At 39.1% G+C, this 24145-nt stretch overlaps 1 protein-coding gene across 2 annotated transcripts in view; it reads right to left on the bottom strand.

The window, feature by feature from the left end:
• Positions 1-24145, bottom strand: part of LOC120531055 (MORN repeat-containing protein 1-like) — a 428485-nt gene that overhangs the window by 330715 nt on the left and 73625 nt on the right. For both annotated transcript variants that reach the window (XM_039756051.1, XM_039756050.1), the window contains exons 8-9: positions 7497-7607; positions 2229-2355 (exon numbers count right to left, since the gene is read on the bottom strand). In XM_039756051.1, the coding sequence (XP_039611985.1) occupies positions 2229-2355; positions 7497-7607 (238 nt within the window). The remainder of the gene's footprint in view (positions 1-2228; positions 2356-7496; positions 7608-24145) is intronic.

A 24145-nucleotide genomic window follows, 5' to 3' on the forward strand; every position in this document is an offset into this window, starting at 1 on the left:
ATATACATACATACTGTGTATAGTGGCTGGCGAGAGGGCAGCCGCCCTGGTTTGTGTGGGGGCCACGGGAATTGAGCATGAAAGCTCAACTCTATAAGGGCCCGTGGCCACCACCAAGGGGTGTCTTGAAGACTGTGAAGCCCTAGCCGTCAGCACTTCCGCCACACCCGGAGTGCATCCAGGTACTCATGCGGCACTTCTGCCACAATAGGAAGTGCCGCAGGAAGCTCATCAGGAGGCACCTGGAGCACATCCGGGTGGGACTAAAAGGGGCCGCCTCCCTCCAGTCATCAGCTGGAGTCGGGTGGAAGAGGAGGAAGCTCAGAGGAGAGGAGTGGAGGCGTCGAAGAGAGGACAAGATTTTGAGAGGTCTGGACTAAGGGTGTGTGGTGCAGGGCACTGGGTTGTGTGCGGGACTGATAATTTTGTAAAAATTGTAAATAAATGTATGGTGGTGTTTGAACCATTGGTGTCTGACTGTCTGTGTCGAGGCTGATCTCCACAATATACACACACATATATACAGTATACATACTAAGGCCTGCGCTATGCACCAGTCACCTCGTGTGTCTGCCGCTCGTGTAAGTGGGTTTCACTTTTAGCAAACAACAAATCTTTTAATTCTCGCGGAAACGCCTCTTCATTGGGAAGAAACACTACTCTTCCCTGGTGGCAACACAAATTAGACGTTTATCTACAAGTCTCCAACTTAAAGTTTAAGTCTGAACAATATATTCGATCTCTTTTCACTGTTCCATTATTTCACCAAGTAATAATTTCCATTTGTTTGCGCTAATGCGATCTCTACTATCAGGTTTTGAGACTTTAGAATTTTACTACTTTCATTATCTCTAACCTGCTCTGCATGTGCCAATGTTTTTGAACCTCTTTACGAAGGTCTACTTTGTCATCTACTCTTTGTCTTTTATTTCCGGCTCTGGGCATGGTTAAATCTCTTGACACAAAGTCTCGTCTCATGGGACATGAAAGTATCTCTCTGAAAAAGTCACGTCTCATCCCAAGATTTTTTTTATTATAATAGAGAGATATGCATACATATACATACAGTATATATATTGCCCCAACCCCAACACAGACAGGCAGATATACAAGTTCAACACAGCACACGTTTATATCCATATGGGAAGCGTGCCTCCCTCACTCTCCTCAACAACACAGTACACCAAGCACCAAATATACAGTCCGTTCTTCCTTTCTTCTTTATTCATCATTCCTCTTCCACTCCTCTTCTGGCAAGCTTCATCCTCTTCCACCCTACTCTGGCTTCCTGAATGCAGTGAGGCAGCTCCTGGGAGGTGGCTCACTAACCAGACCTTGAATCACTCCCAGGTGTGGTGAAAGCCCGAAGCTCTGCAGCTCCCCCTGGCGGTCCACACGGAACCCAACAGGGCTGTCCCAATATATATATATATTGTCACGCACGCGCGAGTAGGAGACCACGGACGGAATCGAACGCACCTGGGAACACATTCGCCGGCAGAGAATGGCGGGGTACTAACTTTCTTCCTCTGCTTCCTCATAGGAAAAAGGACCCTCCTCCACCATAAGCCGGGTTTTGACTGCAGTACGGTACTTCCGCCCTTCCTCCGCCATCTTGTTCTGACATCATCAATCCCATCCTCCCTCACGGTCCTTCCCAGCATCCCTCCACTTCCGGCTCCTCCCTAATAAAATGGCCACCGACGCCATGATACGGCGTCACGCATATGAACAGTTTTTGTTTATGTTTGACCTGATATTTTGAATATATATTGTGGATTCTAGACAATATACGGGGCCAGAAAACCCCAAACCTTTTTGTTGTCTTCTCATCGGTCTTTTACAATATATATATATATATATATATGTATATATATATATATATATATATATATATATATATATATATATATATATATATATATATATATATATATAGGGATGTCCAGATCTAATTATGCAATTTTAATTACGCTATAACTTATTAAGTTTATTACATAGAAAATCACCCGAAAAATCCCAGACCATCAAGAAGTGTGCAAACTGACGACATAAAGAATCGTCTTCGCGCCGAACTGGAATTGTCCCCGCATAAATCAAAGTCATCCAGATGATCTAGATTTGCATAATTAAATCTGGACCACCCTGTATATATACACACACACACACACACACACAGAGACTGTATAGTACCTAAAGAAAACCTACTATATAAATCAACAACATACAATGGTGTTAACATGGGCTTTTCCTCCATGTCTTCAATCAGCCTAAGCAAGGCAGAAGAACTGGACCTGACAGAGTTTTCAACAAAGCGTACTCCAGCCGAGATTTTCAGTAACCGTCCATTCTCATCTTTAAAATAAAAGATAAAGCAGTCAGCAATTAAACTCTCCCTTATGGGGAAACCTTTTAAAGAGCCATTAGGTAAATAGCAATGCAAATTATATATGTGAGATTTTTAAAAAGACAACATCAAGAAGGTTCACTAGAATGGTGAGAAAAAACAACACCACAGCTTCCTGCGTTTTCTTACAGGGAAGTACCTGGAGCCCATAGACAGAGCTACTTCCCTGTATGGTCAATAGAAACTGACCCTGGAAGGCCCCACCCAAGAAGATCCATGCAGGTTCTACTACAATATCCACTCAGGTGATTCTGGAAAACAATAAGGAGGAGTTGGAGCAAACCCGATGGAGTTCACTTCTGGAATAAGAAGGAACACTGCTATTATAATTACAGGTACAACTAGTAACAAGAGATCTTTAAGTGCTGGACTTAGAAATAGTGAAAAGAAGTTTATATGTATTGACTGCTTGAGCTTACAGGTATTGCCAGGGTTAAAGGAAACAGTCCATCAATGACCTAAAGGCATGCAGCTTAACTGTTGTTTTCAGTAAGAACACCATAAAATGTGAACCCCTTAGGCCAAAAGAATGTACAAAATTGCTAGAAAACACTCAGACCCCTGGTTCTCAAAGAAAGGTGGTGCATGTGCTTCTCCTGAAATACAGCAGCCCAAGTCATTTTAACAAGGGTGTCGCCAACATTGTCGTGTTCTAGCAGTGTGTATGAAGATATTTGTACTCAGAGCAAATTACTTGTGTTTGCAAGGAAAGCAATCAGTCTGCCTGTGCCATGTGCTCAACTGTCAACTGTCCAAAAAGATCACAGTTCTTTTCCTGTCAGCAAAGCCACATGCACACACCTCTGTCCTTATCCTGTCAGTCAGGGAGCGTGTCCATGCCACTGCTTCCAATGAGAGGCACCCAAAGCCCAATTACTTGGGCAAGGTAGCCCACACCTCACATTCTTGGATTGTGTTATGCATATTATGTCATAAGCTCTCAATTAAGACAAAGATTAAGGTTCAAGGCCCAGTTGTTCACAAGTTTTTGAGTGACAGACAGGCAGCCCCTAGCATTTTATAAATATAGCTATTCAAGGTATGGTTTTGTCTTTTTCCCTGCCTACCCTGGTCACAATTATCAAAATACTAAACAGTAGTGTAGACATGCATGCATAGCCTGAGGAGAGTGATTAGTGAGTGAGAGGCAGTGGTTAATTTCAACTTATGTGAATTTCTTATTACACAAGAGTTTTTTATTCAACAACAAATAAGCCAACATGCAGTAGTCTTTTGTGAAATAGTATGTACTCTATATGCCTCAATCTAAGCATGAAATTAGTGCTTTTTATTTTTTGTTCACACTTCTCTTTTCAACTTTTGCCAGTCAAAAACAAACTCATTGCTATTTGCTCTGTTAAAGGTTAACACAATAATCTGAAAAAAGAAGCAGATTTTGTATCAGAAACGCAATCACATAGCTGGCAAACACCTTTTATCATAAACAATGGTTAAAGCATGAAGAGGGTCAATATCTCTGGCTAAAAACAATTAAATATGAAAAAGCCACCAAAGAAGCCAACTGTGTGTTCCTTCCTCTTTAAGGAAAAGAAGTCAACAAAGAATCTCTCCTACCAAGAGAATTTTTAGGTATGATGTTCCTGTTTTAAATAACCAAATAGTCCTGCGCAAGAAAAGACGTACAAAAACATTTCAATGGTTTGCCAGCCTCACACTGTTCAGCAAAAACCTGCTTGCACAGACCCAGAGCCCTGTATCACATATTATATGCAGTTTGTATGCTCTTTCTGTTTTTTGTGGGTTGTGACGCTAAACTAGATGTGTTGCTTTTCAATTTAGGTAAGTTCATAGCCAATATATGCAAACCTCAAAGTATGTAACACTAACCAGGTTTCCATCCAAGGAGTTTTTGCGAAAAAATATTTAGCGCTTCAAATTTTAGCTGATGGAAATGCTAATTATCGATAAAATGTTGTACATGTTGACATAATATTTTTCCGTTTAACTTTAGCGCATAAATTCCATATCGATACTTCAGATGTCGCAAAAACTACATTGGAAACACTTTTTGTCGGAAAAAAAGGGCTTTAACGCAAATAAATGTGTCACATGATACATTTTCATCACGCAATCAAAACGAGAATAGCGGAGCGGTTCGCATGGTCTGATGAAGAGACTCGTTATTTCTTGTGATGAGCCAATGCAGTAGCGGATAGGCTGGGTCTCCTGCTACTAAAAGGGGTACCTGAACTCTCTCCACATCAACTGTAGCCTGGGGGTGTCTTTCAGGATGTCTAAATAATACAAAAACCGCAAAGGTAATTTACTGTGCCAGTCAAAATATTTAATAAACCGTGTGTTTCATTATCTAAACATTTTTTTCTTATTATTAAATGGCAGATGTTTTAGCATATATGAGAAATACACTCATTAATATTAACTTTAGTTTTTTTTGATTAAATGTCGTTATTTTGTATTAATTCAAATTTCAGTTTTAATTAAAAACCTTAAGGGAAGCAGGTTACAGTACTAATTCAGTTGTTATCGCACTGAGAAGGGATGTTGAAAGGTAGGCTCACCTGTACAGATCCGATGCTGCAAACACAGCTGCATCATGGGCACTTCCAGGAGTGCCAACGCAGATGTCTCGTTTCATGCACCTGTCATCAACAAGGGCCTGGAGAACAATAGATGGCCACCCTTTGCGATTAATGTAATTGCGGTAGCCTTCCGTTGGGGGAAGAATAGGCACATGCGTGCCATCCAGCGCACTGTAAATCCGTGGCACAAGATGCACCAAGGAATTGCGGTATGCAATTTCATTGGCTTCAGCTACAGTTGGAAGTCTGATATAACGCCGCATTAATTTTTCTTTAATAGCGGTGCACACAGCATATACACATCGATGGACGGCAGTTTTACTAACCCCCGAAAGTTTCTCCAACTACTCTATATTCGGCGCAGGTTGCCAGCTTGTAAAGGGCGATGGCAATCCGCTTTGGGGTTGGAACCGGTGGTCGGTGACAACCTGTGATAGGCGCAACATCAGGACTGATGAATCCACACAACATCTCAAACATCGGCCGTGTCATTCTAAAATGATGCAGCCAGAGATTTTCTGTAAAGTGTCTCCCCACCACCTCCTTCCAGAAGGTCTTATTCCGTCTTCTCTCCCATACCCGTGGGTTTCGTCGCACTGGGGTATTTTCTTCGAGCTCTAGGGCTATCAGACAAGCAACTGCTTCATTCTGCTGTCGTCTTCGGATATTACGTACAATTCCAATTATTTGTGAAACTGAAATAACAGTAAGCTGGTCGATTTCAAAAAAATGTCTGAATAATCTCTCCATTTCTTTGTTTCTTTGTTTAGTGGAGAGGGTGTAACGTGGAAAACAAAAGGTAGATAATTTGCGACATACACAAAATTATGTATAGAAACGGCTCAAGGGCAGATTTTTTTTTCGCGATACAACAAAACTTATGAGACAGTTCGTTTTGGAGGGGATGACGTCATCACGCACACAATTTTATCGATAAAAAGCCAGTTGGATGGAAACAGGCTGGAGACAGCAAATTTCACACATTTTTTTCACGTATATTCTGCTTGTCGATAACAAAACGTCGCAAAAAAACGGATGGAAACTTGGCTACATATATCTGAATTGCTGTATTTTGGTAGGTGATGCTCCAGAATGGATAACTATGTTATACTGCAAATTGAAATAGACGAGGCAACCAACTCTGTCGATGCACAGACTTAGTAGAACATTTAATAAAAGTTTGGGCATACAAAAACACACACCAACATCATTGCTGCAAAGCTTTACTTAATATACTGGAAGCTACCCTGGTTTGAACAAATGTTATGCAAATAAATATGAAATTTCAAACATCCTAACAGATTATGTGCAGATTATTTCCTGGCCCATGATACAGGAGCATAAAATTAATGAATGAGCACCCACACAGAATGGTGCTAACCTTAATTTGTCTGTCTTGGCTCTACCTCCACGCTCTGAAACACCGAATCTATACCATAAACTTTATGGAGGAGAACTTCACCCATTTTCCACTGTGAAGGTATTGGCATGTTTTGGTGATCTTGTACATTATCACTGTTGCCCCACCCATGCCAAGGGATAATGAAAGTGATTAAAAATATCTCCAAATATTACTTTTGGGCATTTGCACGACTAATTTTTATTTAATCTTTCAGATATTTAACAGAATAAGAACTGCTAACGATAATTATGTCTTTAAAAGTATCTCGATTGGTTATAGTTTGAAAATAAAAAAAAACTTCATATTCATTGTTGGCATACGATAAAACGTTATGCTGAGACTCCCTCAACAGTGCCATCAATGCTATTACTGGGCTGCTACTCTCCAATTGACCATGTGTATTCGGTTTTAATCAGTAAGCTCAGTTCTGCTAAAAAAAGCGACATAAAATAAACAGCACTGATATTTTTTTACCCAAAATGGGAACGCTACATGACCTTGCTTTCAATCTGGTTATTTCAAAATCCATGTTTCTGCAATGCTATTTTTGTAAGACACATATGCATCAAATTTCACAATCAAGGAAAACGTAAAAAAAAAACAATACTCCATGATCAAAATGTAGCATATACAGTAGTTAAGCAACACACAGCATTTAAAACATAAATAGCAAAGGTGCAAGTAAGACATATGGAACCCTAGGTTTGGCAGCCTTATAAATAAATTATTGCTTATTTTAAACTATAGACCTTCTAGCAACATGATGTAATCATGCTTTAAAGACAAAAAAAATATATAAAAACAAAGCTAGCAAAAATCAAGATGGAGTCAGTGCAATTGCCAAGCAAGAAAAGTAAAGCTTTACACAAAGTCTAGCACTTTGCTATAAATCCAACACAACAGCAAGCCTGCTCTTAACATTTCATTCTTTCATATAAAGCAAGCCAATGTTTCAGTGATTTATTTTTAAAGAGGACTGTTCCAGCTTTTCAGAGGTCAGCTTTAGCCAAGTATGCATTATTCTTCAGCTGTTTAGGCCTCAGTTCAAGTGTTAAAAAGCCTTCAGTTTATATAGGCATTTACAGTGTCTGAAGAAAGAAATGGCCTTCTCCTAGCAAGCACTTACTTGCAATCAGCTGTCCTTCATCATCTTGAAGTTGGACTTCAACATTGAAAAAAGAGTCCTGGAACACCTCCAGAACATCGCCTCCTTCAATTACTATCTTGGTGGCTGCACCTAATAGAAAAGTGTAATGTTACTGTGTTATGTGCAAAAACCTGAAACTGTACTGAATAATTTGCACACACATTTTATCCAATTTTTACTATCAATAAATTCCTGCTATTGTGTGAAATATTTTTAAGGCATATTTGTAGCTCTAAATTATAAAAACTCAATGGTTCAATAAAACACACAGTATGGTAAATGAAAAACACTATTACTATCACTTTTTTAATTTCACAAAATGTAAAATTCTTATTGTGCTCATTATTCCAAAAACTATGGATTAACAAACAGCCACCTTTACAGTGTATACCCTTAATAGACTGCTGTTGAGCAATGAAAAAATGCAGCCAAATTAGGTCTGAATAAGGTACAGTATCTTCTGATATATTCTAGAGAATTCATACCAGTAATGCTTGCACTTTTTACAGCAGATTACAGACAAGAATAAATTTCCATTTATCTGCCAACCCATAACTTGGTGGTTTAAACAGCCAAATCACTTTGGGTCAAAATGCATCCCAAATTTGTTAACATTTACATGTGCAATTCATTTGTTCAACTGTAAAATGAAGAGGTATGAGATTCAAAGAAGGAACCACAGAGATACACAAAAATGAAAATACAACAAAGACAGTATTTCAGTCAAGAAAATATAGGCACACACAAAGGACCTTTCACAGTTTAAACACTGGACACAAATTTTGCTTCATTCATTTCTCTGCATTATTCAAGAATGCAGGAATCTATATATATATAATTCACTAAGACAAGACAACCACGGAAAGCACGCCGGACGGGGTGTGGATTCACTGAGCCGCCGACAAGTAAGACACCTATGGCGCACGCAGGAAGGAGCTACACCCACCAACTCCTTGCACCTCCGAGCCACATTGACTGTTCATAGAGGCATGTTTCTCGCGGAGGTGAATCGCCATATGCAGCATGTAAAACGGTTTGCGAGGGGTATCTCATGGGATCCTTAAAATAATCCTTTACAACTGAGGTTAAAACCAAATGAAGTAAGCAGTCTTTAAAAACCGAGTTTTCAGTTACGACGCTGTGTGTTGGTTCGTTCCGTGCATTGTTACAATATTGCTTTTCTTGCTGATTTATTACATTACCGATTTTTCAAATGTTAATTTTCTCCCCGTGCTTAAAAATCATTAAAAAACTGGCCTGATTATGCGGCGTATGGTACGCCGCAGGTTGGCTAGTATTATCTGGTCTTATAAGGCTACCTGGTGCTCACTGGTATTTAATAAGTGAATATAAATGTAACTGCCCAGAGCTGTGTATTCACATTTGAATTGTGAAGGATATCACAACAAACATGTTTGCTTAGTTATATTAGAAATGGAATGAAACAATGACTCACAATGATTCAGGTAGAAGCACAATGCCCGAACCCACTTAGACAACTTAAAATGTAGTAATACAAACATTACCAAAAACTACACAAACAAAAAAAAATTTTAAAAGCAACAATTTACTGATTACTTTATTTTTGATGCTTTTCATTACTCCCTGTTATTAAAATTAAATATTGCATTGAATCCTTACATGAACCAGACCAAGTGAGAGGACACTCGCCATGAAATACATTAAAAAAGCCTGGAGAATGGTATCACTGAAATCAGAAATTTACCTCAAATTAAGCTCATGAGCACAGTAGTAGTATCATATTGGAACAGCCCCACATTTTCATCATACAGGTGTGTTTCATCAGTTTTCCTCAAGAAATTATATTAATATCTTTGCATATTAGAAAAATATACAGACAAAACCAAAATATATAAAGTATAAGCATAAATCCATACTAATAAAAGGCAAACCCCTCACTGACTCACTCACTCACTCACTCATCACTAATTCTCCAACTTCCCGTGTAAGTAGAAGGCTGAAATTTGGCAGTCTTATTCCTTACAGCTTACTTACAAAAGTTAAACAGGTTTCATTTCGAAATTCTACACGTAACAGTCACAACGGTAGATAATGGTCGACAACGTCCGCCTTTTTGAAGCTTCCCTGCGCTAACCGAAACCGATGTACGTACTTATTTCGGTGGTATGATGCCACTGTCGGCCTCCATATTGAACTTTCCAACGTCACTAATTCTCCAACTTCCTGTGTAGGTAGAAGGCTGAAATTTGGTACTTATTTCAGTGGTATGATGCCACTGTCGGCTGCAATATTGAATTTTTCAACGGTCTTTGTTACTTATGGGCCCATCTTCAAGAAATTTGGTACGCGGGTTCCCAACGCTAACTGAATCCTACTTATGTACATATATACGTCCATAGCCTGCAGCTCGGTCACCGTGTAAGGCGGCTTTGGGTCTCCCATCCCAACGCCTCCCACATTGTTGGCTGCCTGCCTATATAAGGCCGTCCGTCGCTCCAGTCTCTACAATCCACGGCTTCTCCTCTGTTTTATTGTTCATTTATTACGATTATAGTTATTGTGTAGGTATTTTAGACTTACTTTACATTGTTCAAGTATCCATTTCCCTTATCATTTTAACCGTACCCCCATTAACATGTCTATCGAGGTGATCACCATCAATCAAAGAACTGTCACTTACCAAGTGGTTACCATGCCCTGAGATGGCACCTACCTTTTCCATTCTCTTTGTTACATATTGCACAGCCATATCATGCTCACTCTTGATATCTGGAGGAACATTGTATCTTATGTATTGAATGACTGGGACAGGTTCAAGATGTGGACTGATGACGGTACAGGAGATAATTATTCTACACAGGAGCACTAGAAGAGTGAAATGCTTAAGCCCTTGATGGCTGCCGGTGAATTGTTCGGTTGTCGCTTTCAAGTGTACCGAAATGACCAAATATTTTACACCTTTCGACAGCCACCAATGCCTCTTAAACATCTTAGATTCACAGGTGACGATTTCAGTTGTGGACACTTTGATGTTTATGAATGTTTAAACTCTCAAAAGCTGGATGTGAAGTTATCGATGAAACCGGTTGTATGCTTACAACGCTTGACAGATGCCGAATGTCACTTCAACACAAGTCCTGCAGATACTGTCGTAATTGAAACAAACCATGAAATTCAAACCGATTATGACAGCAGCAAGTATTTCGCCGCTGCGAAGCGCGGGTATTTTGCTAGTAAATAATATGAAGTGACGGTTAAATAAACGGTATGAATACACAATAAACAAAGAAAAATCAAACATACAGTAAGTTGCTCATTGATATGTGTTCCAGGGAAACTTTTAGAGGAAATAAAGTGTGAACACCAAACTTTTAAGAGGTTATCTAATGTCTTGGTCTTGCCCAATTTGCCCTGCTGTGGCCAATCCTATATGGTTCTGTAAAGTCATATGTTAGAGAAGGAACCAGGCAGAAACTAGTACTCCTGTCAAAAGAATATATTGCATGTTCTGTGAGAGACAGATAGTGTCCTTACCTGGCCGGGACACCCTCAGGATGGAAGGACTGGGGCAGAGGTATACACAAGGCATTATCTCACCTAGATCACTAGGCAGTAGCCCCCCTGGGTTGCTACCATGCCTTAGATTCCCACATAGCATCATGGGACATGGAATTATTTGGCTGAGCCCTGTTGGGTTCCGTGTGTGTCGCCAGGGGGTGTTGCATTCAGTTGGGAGCCCTACTTCATGGGGCTTCTGCCTCACCTGGAAGTCATTCTGGATCACATGTACAGAAGACCAGTACTACTCCCAGGTGGTAAGATAAAAGGAGCTGCCTGCCTCTCATTGAGAAGCCAGAGTCAAGTGGTAAGTGTATGAAGTTAACAAAAAGGAGTGGAGGAGGGAGTGACAGAGAAAGTTTTATTATGATTATAACTGTACTTATTGCATATACTTATGGCTGTGGTGGGAAGCGCTTAATGAAGAAGAGTTTCCACAAATAAACACTCTTCATCCTTTTACACTTGAATCCATGTCTGCTTGTGTTGGGTGTTTGGGGATCTGGAACACCACCTTCTTAGAGTAGATAATAGGAAATATTAAAACATTAGTCAGTCATTAAAACCCTGAGAAATGTATGATCTCAGGCTGAGATTGAGCTTAGCTTCTTGTGTTTTTCTTTAAAAAGTGTCTTTAAAGCCTTGTGAAATTGCAGAGAGATAAGAATAGCTATGATCAAGGGATGTGAAATGTTCTACAAAAGGCTTTGTAAGGTGTTTTATTTAAATGGCTTGAACATGCTTCCTGAAGTATACTTCCTACAAGAAATGCAGTAAGTAAGATTTTCAGAGTGGCAAGAGGCTCATTGTTTAATACTTTATTTACCAGTGGGACCAGATACAAGGATATTATTGGTGACATATTTCCATGTGACACAACGGCTCCTGTTACAGTTCAAAGTGCCTGGTGAGGAATGTGGCTCTCCTCTGTGAAGTGAGCTGCAGAAATATTGTCATGTATGTGGCAGAGAACACTTTCTAGGGATGGTTTAGTTACAAAGAAAACCACTTGTTTACAATCATAGTCAGGAAGGTACGTTATTAGCTTAATGCCAACTGTCTCCTAACCCACAATGATAAAATTCTGTATACATGCTTGTTTCATTGATGCAAGAAGTCTTTCCTGGGCTGGGACTTTCAGATTTGCATGTAGATCAGCTTGTCTGCCCCTTGGTAAGGAAGTAGCTATAAAGATGTGTCAGGGATGCCAGGGGCAACGACCCGGCCGGGACGCCGTGAGGGACCGGATGTGGGTCTACGCCTACCCTGGATCACGTGGGGGCCGCCTTTCTGGTTGCTTTGGGGGCCACGGGTTCAGGGCCTGGAAGCCCCAACCTGTAGGGGCCCGTGGTCACCGCCAGGAGGCGCCCCAATGCCTTGGAGACTTCTGACGATTTAGGAGGACACGCGGAGAGCTGCCGGGAGAACAGCCGGCACTTCCGGCACGCTGGGGTGTGGCCAAGAGGGGAATGCTGGGAACTACCTGGGGCTCGTCCGGGAGTATATAAAAGGGGCCGTCTCCCTTTATTCAAGGCTGGAGTCGGGTGGAGGCGGCCCGAAGAAAGGCATATTGTGGCCAGGACTGTGTTGGGGTTTGTGCACTATTTTGGACTGGGTCTGAGTGACAATTGTTGTAAATAATTTGTAAATAAACATGTGTGGTGGTTGAAGAACAACATGTCCGCCTGTCTGTGTCCGGGTTGGCTCCACAGATGTCTTTGAGCTTTATTGAGTTAGATGAGATAGAATTGGAGTCAGTTTGTCATGGAAGATTTACTAAGTTTTACTTTGTATTTTCAAGTCTGGTTTTTGACTCTTGAAGAAAGTGTGCTTTGGAAAAAGACTGTTTGCCAACTTTATTATTACAATGCAGAGCAAAAAATACAATATGACAATAATAATATAAAAAAAATATGAAAAAAAAAACATATACAGCACAAAAAGATCCATATACAAATATATATATATACAAGTATATAACTTTAGTTACATCCATAAAAACATCATATAAAGACATATATAAAATAAATTAATAAAACACCTAGAAAGTACTAAGAAGTGTTTAATGTAAAGCACCAAAAAGATGCATGCAGTATAGAATTGAAAATGTTTAGAATGCTTAATATGTTACTGTGTGTATGTAGAAATGTGATGAAACATGCATTGATATATTACTACTACCACCACCACTAGTGTATTTATGAATTGAACTCAAGCAGCATTTCTATTATCTTTGTTCCCTCCATTTTTGTATACTATTTTTCCAGGATATTTGTGTATAGTTTTTGATGACTTTGTTGTCCATTCTATTTTGGAAGCGTTTCAACAGCATTTCTCATAATTATTTATAAACAATCCAAAACTAGTTCCAAAGCTACAGAAAAATTCTCAGCAGTTTCACTAATACTGAATGAGACCACTGCTCCACCTCATGATCATACAGATAAAGTATATCCAACATGCAAATACATTGTTTTCATGTCTCATCTTCAGAGGCATCTCCTTCATCTCATCTTACAATGTATTAATAAAAGGTGTTCACCAAGCATGAAAACAGATTCTTAGAGCAGAGGCCTTTATTAAATCTAACCTATTTAGAAATTCCGCATTTTAGCTACTACACCATATACCATACATCTTCAGCTGTGGAATGCCTTAGTCTGTCTATGCAATGCCCTTTCTGTCTCAGCTTTTAAAACCAGGCCGTAGACTCAAAACATAAGTGTAGGATACACTGATTAGAGCTGCCAACTGGTTGTACTTATTGCATCTCTGCTTGTTAGTCAGTTGCATAAAAATAAATCCATCCATTACCCAACCCGCTACCCTAACTACAGGGTCACGGGGGTCTGCTGGAGGCAATCCCAGCCAACATAGGGCGCAATGAAGGAAACAAACCCCGGGGAGGGTGCCAGCCCACTGCAGGGCGCGCGCACACACACACACCAAGCACACACTAGGGACAATATAATTATGAACCATTACTAACCCTATTCTGCTCTGTACTCTGCTCAGCATCCTGTTGTGGTACTTTATGCCACTGCTCAACTTATAAGCTGCTTATTTGCCTATGGGAAAGATATGACAGATGATGGGAGCCCTCATGTCATGATCTGAGGTTTTAGCGATTTTGAACTTTGCTCATCATCATCTTTTGTTTTTATAGTTATTGTTGCAATGATATATGGTATCACAGATGCCACTATGTTGTGCCATTTAAATTATGGAGGCAACCCAGTTTTTTTTTTTATATAGTTACATAATAGTTAAACATATAGTTACATATAGTTATAATACCACCAAAGGATCAGAGGGATTCCTATATGTGACATTATTCTGCCATTGCTCTTTAAGACATTCACTATTCTAGTTTTGGTATGAACTTATTGTTTTTGCAGTTCTTTAAAAGAATACTGTATATCAGCTCATTAGAGCCGGTCTCTGATATTTTGATTTTTGACATTTTAAAACTTTTGGCCCCAAATTTCTGTTACTGTGTTTTAAAGTAATACACTTTTCTCTTCCATCCCTCTCTTTTAACTACAGTGAGCACCAAGCTAGTGTGGCTATAACACTTGGAATTTGAAAGAATTGGGTTTTCTCATTAGACACTCTGGCACTAATTTATATTGTACAGGATGGTGGAGGGAAACAGAAAATGTTACATTTATGTTCAATGCACTCATAAACACATTACAAAATACATTTAATGATGAAATGTTTTGTACAGGATATGCAATTAATAATGGTAAATCAATATTCATTCAATATTCATTTTATGTTTTGAAGAAAACATAATGAAGGTTTTGTCCATTTCTCTGTACACATTCTGACAGTCTGTTGTGGAAATTCTGCATTGCTCGACATAACATGTCAAAAGGAATGCCAGTGATTTCCTCTTCAGTCCTTATTTTTAATTCAGCAATAGTTGCAGGACATGTGTGGTACACTTGGCTTTTAAAAACAGTGTGATATGGGGAACTCTGAGGCCATGGAATGTCACCGTTGTATGACTAATTGTCTGGCAGTATGTGAAGTGGCTCCACCTGGGGACTTCTTTTTTAAGGCTGAACAAGCTTCTTTGAAATTACGCACCTATGTTGTAATCGCATGAGCAGATCGTGACGACCGCACGATCATGACATCCTAATTGGTAATGATGCCAAAATTCCCTTTGCCCAGTTGTCACATTATCAACATTCTTATAAAAGCTTTTCACAGCGAACGATTGGTGCACACCACTCGACTGCTCCATTATAACTAATGCCAAGGGGTTCCAAACGAGGTCACATTGGTCTCAAACAACTGGTGACGCCCCACGGTTGCCCACACCTACTTCCAAAATTTCCTGTTTCCCTGCGCTACCCTGTAGAATGCCCATGAGAGTGTGAATGGTCTAGACTGACTGTGCCTGACTTTTTCTATGAACTTGCATTATAACAAATTGTGGAACCACCAAGAGGATGCTGCCGACTAAAGTTTTTGTTTTCCTCTTCTCTGTTATCACCTAGCCATCTCTCAACAATAATATTAATGGGCATATATTGTTAGGGTCCTTTCTTGTCAAAACAGTTTGAAATTATTTTGCGTTCCTGTGTGTTTACCGAATTACCACTTGTATGTGTGTGTATTATATCATTTGTAAAGTTTGAATTTTACCTCAGAACTTGTTACAGCACTCTGAGCCTACATTTTGTGAAGAGCAGCATACAAAAACAAGCTGAAATTAATTGAAAAATACGAGATCAAAGAATGTAAATTCTTAATCTAACATACTCTTTGATATATACATTGCCCCTTAAAGATATTTATAGATTTCCCCTTCATTTGTTGATGCCTTCTGTAATAGTTACTTCTTAGACTATGTAACTTATGAATTTTTGCAGAACCATTTCCTAAACACTGACTGCTTTATTTATCAGCAATGTTCACAGTCTCATTCTTGATCAAAGCTCATTTTATTTATTATCTTCAACAGACTACATCAATACCTACCTCTCTCTCACTCAAGCTACAAAAATCCTCAAACCACCTTCTTTGCATTCCTTTGAACTTCACTTTGTCTCTCTTCCTCTACTAATTTAATAAAGTCTCTAAAGTAAAAGTGTGGTTCAAAAACTGAATTGCACGATTTGTTTAATTATTTCTGTAAATTCTTAGTCTGAAGCTAGAGTGGACCAAAGAATGTATAAAATGGAACATTTCCTTCCAATCCTCCCGATTTTAATGGGACACTTTATTGTTTGAGGCAACAGGTCAATGTAATTATGATTAATCCAAATATATTGATCTACATCATCCCATTTATGTAGTCCATTATTGAAATTTAAAAATTTTCATCTTGAAATCAATGCCACATCCTATTTCCTGACATAATTTCCAAATTTTCTTTTCAAAGAAACTCATTATAATACATTAAATGGCCATTATTCTGTTTCAGGTATTTGAAGCTCCTTTACTGCATAATAGTGAGAACAACACACCACATTTTTAAAAGAAAGTATTTATATGAATAAAATATCAACTAAATAAAACACAAAAAAATTAGTACTTTATTATTATTATTAATTTTCTTTTGTTGTTGCAAAGTCTGTCATCTATCACTGTACCAAGTTTAGATGTAATATATCATAGCTTTGCAGTTATGCTTGGCACAAAGTGTCCCTGTAGTAATTTGCAAATAATATCTCAAAACAAGTATTGCAGTTGTAGTTGTAACATATGTATATATGCAAAATGTCTAAATAAACTCATTAGGAAAGTCTGTTTCATCACAGGGTGAACTGTGGACACACTGGAAGCAGTTGTGGAAAAGAGGATAGTGGTAAAGTTGGATGCCATCATGAAAAATTCCCTCTATCCCCTCCAGGAGGCACTCTTTTGGAGCACTTTTAGTCACAGGCTCACTCTACCACAATGTACTAAGAAGCACATCTGGGGAACTTTAATTGCACACTGCTATCAGGCAATTCAATCAATAAATAAATGAATAAATTTATATTGTGGAGAAACTTCAAAAAGATTATGTTGGGAGGGAGCACTGATTGATTACCTGTAATATTTGTCTTGTGAGTCTTTATTCCTTTTATGTTTCTAATGCTGTATGCATCTGAATTTCCCTATCATGAAATCAAACACATGAGCTTTCAAAAATTTCCTATCTGAGCACACAGGCATCTGCATTTCACATGTATATCACATTTTAATCTAATTAATAATACTCCATCTCCAAGTTTTGAGCATGCATAAAGCCAAAGCCTCAATGGGATTCTGTTACAAATGTACTGATAAAGTCTCTTTCTCATGACCAACTTTTTCGGGACTATTGCCCCTTCATCAGGTGCAGACAGTCCTGTAAAATACTGAAGAACTCACATATATTAAAGACAAGACATTCATATTGCCATGGTATCAATTAACAGACCTCATAATCTTCAAGGACAAAATATTACAGAAAGGTACAGGAACAATCTTGATGTAATCAGTTTAACTTCTACCTTCCTAGAAGCCATTTAAATACCACTCAATCAAACTCAATTAGACCTAAATTGTACTGATTACAATAGTAATAAAAATTAAGGACACTCTAAAAATAAATTACCTCAAGTGTGTTAATACTTATAATTAATTGAAAAGGATCACAATCATACAAAACACACCTGTAAAGCCTATTGGATTCTAAGACAATAAACATTGATGGAAACGGTTCAAGCAACTGAATATTTAATGTTTCAAACAAATTATCATTCTTAAATCAAGAGATTTTTAATTTAAGAATGATGTGTTTTATTAAAGTGCTAATGCATATACGGTATATCCAGGGATTTTAAACTCTAGTTCTTGTCTCGATCACGTTTCTTGCATATAAATTCTCCCTGGTTCAATATGTACAGTATATCTTGAAACCCTTTTTTTATTATTCACCTCCATTTGCTTTTTGTATTTTTCAGATTCTTACACAATTTGATTTTTCCAGTTTTATTTAAACCTTGAGCAATACAGATTATTACTTCAATAATAAAAGGCAGAGCAATTCAATTTATTAATCTTTACAGTATTATTTGACAATTGCTCATTGTGTTATTCATTTGTTTCCTTTTCATCATAAAGCTTTCTCCTTGGAATTTTAATACCAGTTAAACTTGTTTCCCTTCCTCCCTTGCTTTCCTGTGTAAGCATAAGTTTTGTTCAGTTTGTTTGGAATTCAACCATATCCAGCACTATCATCTCCCCCACAATTTCAATGCATAATCTTTGCCCCTTCTCCAAAATTTCCATAATCAGATCTTTCACTTCTACAAACTGAATCCATATGAAAAAATATTAAAAAGAGGTAGATAAATATCTTTTTTAACATTATAACATATTACAACTTTCACTAGTATCTCTTTATTTTCAGAACTTAAGAAAATGAAGTACTATTTTGTTTCACTTCTTTCCTGCAATAAACATGTCACCTTTGCATTAACATCTTAAGAAAACTGGTCTAATCACCTTTTCTGTTGTCTGACATGTTTTGCTGGCAACAATAGTGTGGAAGCGCTGGGTGTGTATTATTATAACAGACCAAAAGGACAACCAATGTATTAAATAAAAAACTACGTTGATTATTGAGAATCAAAACCATATTAAATGGGTAACACAGCTAGTAACTAGACATTTTAATTCTTTGAATCTTCCTTTCCTTACTAAGATACTCTTGATTTGAACCTCATTTTTTGTCTTTATTATTTTTTACTTTTTTAACTTTTTAATCTCTGAATACAGCTTTCCCTTTCATAGTATCTCCTGACATTACCAACCATTTCCTAATCTGCCAGCATGACAATATTTTCCCCCAAACTTTCAACCTTGTGTGAATGCCTATATGCATTCCCCTAATTGCCAAATAGGTCGTAACTTTGAATACTACTTAATTATGAAAGACCAAATTAAGGATTAGTTGGGAGAAAAAAAAGTTTCACAACTACAAAAACAAAACCATAAACTTTACGGTTTAGAATTAACATTACAACTGTTCTTTTTTCTGCCCAATATAGTAAACTACTCTCTTAACACTTCCTTAAAAAAAAGAAAAAATACACCACTTTAGTATAAAATTTAAAATTTGCTGAAATGGCAGTGGTAACGCTATTCAAAGAATGCATGTGAAGGGTAGTTTATGTGGGACTAATTTTATCTCACATCCTTATTACTATAGCAGAAGTGGTGTACTCGAGTTGGAGCCTTGGCCTCCAAGCATTTTTCCCCACTTCTTCTCTGCTTTACTGACCACTCAAACTATTAAGATTGTGGTAATATTTCTTCATACTATAGCATGAGGTTATGTTTGTGGTAATTAAGTCTAGAGAACATTTTATGCAATCAGCAAGCATTTGTAACAAAATTTATGTTTTGCTTAATAATAAAAATAGGACAATCAATATCTTGGCCATTTTTTTAAATATTGAGAAAAGCAGTGTTTATTTGATATATTTATGCATAAATTTATGTTCTTATTTCCTTGGTAAGCATCTATCAACAGCTGGTAGAGCCACTCCATGCTGGATAACTTACAGTGCACTGTATGCTGACAGTCAATGCCTACAGTTAAATTACAAGAGGTACCTGGATTCTACTTTTTGATTTGATCTACTATTTTGAGGTCCGCCAGTTATTTCAAACTTCATCTTGTGAGAAAACAATGAAAACTTCTGAGGGAAATGAAGACACGAGAAGGTGGTTTGTTTTTGTTGCATAGCTGGAGGAGTGCATGGGAGGTATATTGTGCAAAGGAAATTTAAATTAAAAAATGAAAATGCAATCTCTCTGTTGCCATTTGCTTTTCAAATTCTAAAAGCAAGAATGTTGCAAAAATTAAAAATAAAATGAAATAACATCATTTGCCATTTCATTTTCAGCCTGAAGAGCTGCCACGAGTGGTAGCATTTCCAGCAGCTCCGTATACGACTTTATCTTTCTACCTTTTTCTCTATTTCACTGATCACGCCTACCAATTTCTTTTATGTGGACTCATTCCCTGAACACTTTTTACCACTTGGACATGGATTTTTACATGCCGAGACTCGTCTATTCAGGTAGTCAACTTCAACCGCTGAGAACAAATGCCTGTGCCGGTGTGGTTCCCTATTTACCTGACGAGGTAAGAAGGCGGTATCGTGGCAGCAGAGCCGGAGCTAAGCTAAAGGCAAAGTGGCTTACAAGAAAGTGGCATTACAAGCCTTCGGTGCCTTCTGTGATCCTGGGAAATGTGGACTCACTACTAAATAAGATCGACGAACTGGCCGCACTGGTGAAAAATGTCAGGACCTAGAAATAATGAAGTTTGTTGTGTTTTTGTGAAACGTGGCTAACAACTACCATCCCAGATGCTATCGTGGAGCTACCCGGGTTTAGCACAGTTAGAGCGGACAGAGACGCTGCAGGGACATCAAGCTGTTGGCCGGAAGTCTGCATCCCTATTACTTGCCAAGAGAGTCTGGACACGTCATTGTTGTTATTGTGTACATCCCTCCTTGGGTGGGCATGGAGATAGCTGGTCACATCATCCATTCCACTGTTGCTAAATTACAAACATAGCACCCTGAGGTGCTTGTTCTAATCGCTGGAGATTTTAACCATGTGACACTGGACAAAACATTACCTGCCTTCTCCCAGTATGTGGATTGTAACACCCGGGGAAATAGGACTATTGACCTACTGTATGCAAACGTTAAAGACAGGAAAGCAGATCATAACCTGGTTCTGCTTCAGCCTCACTACAAACCAAGAATGAGGGAGCTACCTACAACCACACACTCATTAAGGAAGTGGTCCCCTGAGGCAGAGCAGGCTCTGAGAGACTGCTTTGGAACTACGGAGTGGGATATCTTGCAAGGATCATATAGTGAGAACATTGAGGAGGTTGTTGACTGCACTACTGACTACATCAACTTTTGTATGGACATTGTAGTTCCAGTAAGAACCATACGCTGCTATGATAACAACAAGCCATGGGTTACAAGTGACATCAAGGGCCTTTTGAAACAGAAGAAAAGGGCTTTTAAAGGCAGTGATCAGCATGAGCTCAAGTGCGTGCAGAAGGAACTCTGAGTCTATCTCTGGGAGGCAAAGGAGCAGTACAGGAGAAGGCTGGAGCAGAAGTTGCAGAATAACAGCATGAAGGAAGTGTGGGATGGGATGAAGATCATCACTGGCTGCAGCTTGAAGCGGGGAGCCACCATCGAGAGAGACGTGGAGAGAGCAAAACAGATGAACAACTACTTTAACAGGTTTGACCTCTCTAATCCACTCTCACCTAGGAGTGCTGCACCCTTCATCCATCCTTCTGCTGATACCAGCATAGGAGAGAGTTTCTCCCAACCCACAATTACAGCAGCCCAGGTAAGCAGAGAGCTGAGACTTCGTGCTAGCAAAGCAGTGGGTCCAGATGGAGTATCGCCACAACTTTTGAAGACCTGTGCGTTGGAGCTGGGAGTCCTCTATAGTGCATCTTCAACCTGAGCCTGGAACAAGGGAGAGCCCCGAGGCTTTGGAACACATCTTGCATCACCCCAGTCCCAAAGGTATCACGTCCTAGTGAGCTGAATGACTTCCGGCCTGTCGCTCTGACATCACATGTGATGAAGACCATGGAGCAGCTGCTGCCTCACCACCTGAGGCCACAGGTCCGCCACGCCCTCGACCCTCTGCAGTTCGCATACCAGGAGAAGGTGGGAGTGGAGGATGCCATCATGTATATGTTACACCGATCCCTCTCCCACTTGGACAGAGGCAGTGGTGCTGTAAGAATTATGTTTCTGGACTTCTCTAGCACCTTCAACACCATCCAACCTCTGCTCCTTAGGAACAAGCTGACAGAGATGGGAGTAGATTCATACCTGGTGGCATGGATCGTGGACTCTCTTATAGACAGACCTCAGTATGTGCGTCTCGGGAACTGCAGGTCTGATATTGTGGTCAGCAACCCAGGTGCGCCGCAGGGGACTGTACTTTCTCCAGTCCAGTCCAGTCCTGCCACATGCAAAAGTTCGCTGATGACACTGCTATCGTGGGCTGCACCAGGAGTGGGCAGGAGGAGGAGTATAGGAACCTAATCAAGGACTTTGTTAAATGGTGCGACTCAAACCACCTACACCTGAACACCAGCAAAACCAAGGAGCTGGTGGTGGATTTTAGGAGGCCCAGGCCCCTCCTGTACCCCATGATTATCAGAGGTGACTGTGTGCAGAGGGTCCAGACCTATAAATACCTGGGAGTGCAGCTGGTTGAGAAATTGGACTGGACTGCCAATACCGATGCCTTGTGCAAGAGAGGACAGAGCCGACTATACTTCCTTAGAAAGCTGGCGTCCTTCAACATCTGTAATAAGATGCTGAAGTTCTATCAGACGGTTGTGGCGAGTGCCCTCTTCTACGCAGTTGTGTGCTGGGGAGGCAGCATAAACAAGAAGGACGCCTCATGCCTGGACAAACTGGTGACAAAGGCAGGCTCTATTGTAGGAACGGAGCTGGACAGTTTGACATCCGTGGCAGAGTGACGGGAGCTGAGCAGGCTCCTGTCAGTCATGGAGAATCCAATGCATCCACTGAACAGTATGATCTCCAGACAGAGGAGCAGCTTCATCGACAGACTGCTGTCACTGTCCTGCTCCACTGACAGACTGAGGAGATCATTCCTCCCCCACACTATGCGACTCTTCAATTCCACTCGGGGAGGTAAATGTTAACATTATACAAAGTTATTGTCTGTTTTACCTGCATTTTTATCACTCTTTAATTTAATATTGGTTTTTATCAGTATGCTGCTGCTGGAGTATGTGAATTTCCCCTTGGGATTAATAAAGTATCTATCTATCTGAACAGCAATGAAACTACAAAAACGAAAAGTTAACCGCAAATAAGCACTGGTGCCATCTACTATTCATTGAAGTTTCATTATCCACTTTGCATTTGCATTTTCATTTTCATTTTCAAGTTCTCAATATGCAAAGATATTTTAATTAGCATAGATCAATGGGCAGGACTTTGCACCTCAGTTTTCCACAATTCAATGTTCATTATAGATGTAGCTACTTCAGTTGATAGAATACTCCTCACTTCAACTGTATTTAAGTCACGTGATTTTGACCTTGGATCTTTTCACCTTTCATACTGCAAACTTCACAGCGAAATCATGTCACAAAATCTGAAGACCTCACATAACTGTAGTTCTGAATTACTGTGCTATTTAATTACAATATTTAACATGACAAAAATTAGCCTTTATTGCATCATAATTTACTTTTATTTACGGTGAAGTGGTAATGGGACGCTTTGTATTTCTGTAGCATAAATAATAATTTAATAAATTTACCCTCTACAGTTTTCACCACCTCCTCTTCCTATAGTTATGTCTCATTCCCCTGCAGTTGATCGACAACTCAAATCCGACTCTTTATTGTTATAACATTCTAAAATAAGGTGATACAGTAGTATTTTTTTTACATTTATTTCCTTCCATAATTTGTAAAATGAATTTAATTCATGCTTCTTTTTCAGTTATTTATGAGATTTCCTTACCCCACCTCATTAAGAAATAATGAACAACAAATATGAACTGTATTATCTACCAATTAATTTTATATTTATAAACAAAAAGAATGAAATTTAAACAAACCAGAATCAATTTTCTGGTCATTCTAAAAAGTATCGAAAATAATCCAAAAATATAATTCCAAAATACTGCATACTTGAATATGTGCAAAATTATTATATACTAGCCAACCCGCGGCGTACCATACACCGCATAATCAGGCCGGTTTTTTAATGACTTTTAAGCACAGGTATAAAATTAATATTTGAAAAATCGGTAATGTAATAAATCAGCAAGAAAAGCAACATTGTAACAATGCTGTTTTACACGCTACATATGGCGATTCACCTCCAGCGTAGCTCCTTCCTGCGTGTGCCATAGGTGTCTTACTTGTCGGCGGCTTAGTGAATCCACGCCCCTTCCAGCGTGCTTTCCATGGTTGTCTTGCCTTAGTGAATTATATATACAGGTATAGATTGTTGTTTGATATTATCTTTATATTTGTAACACAGCCA

This window comes from Polypterus senegalus, chromosome 6 (assembly GCF_016835505.1).
Source record: "Polypterus senegalus isolate Bchr_013 chromosome 6, ASM1683550v1, whole genome shotgun sequence".
Taxonomy (NCBI): domain Eukaryota; kingdom Metazoa; phylum Chordata; class Cladistia; order Polypteriformes; family Polypteridae; genus Polypterus; species Polypterus senegalus.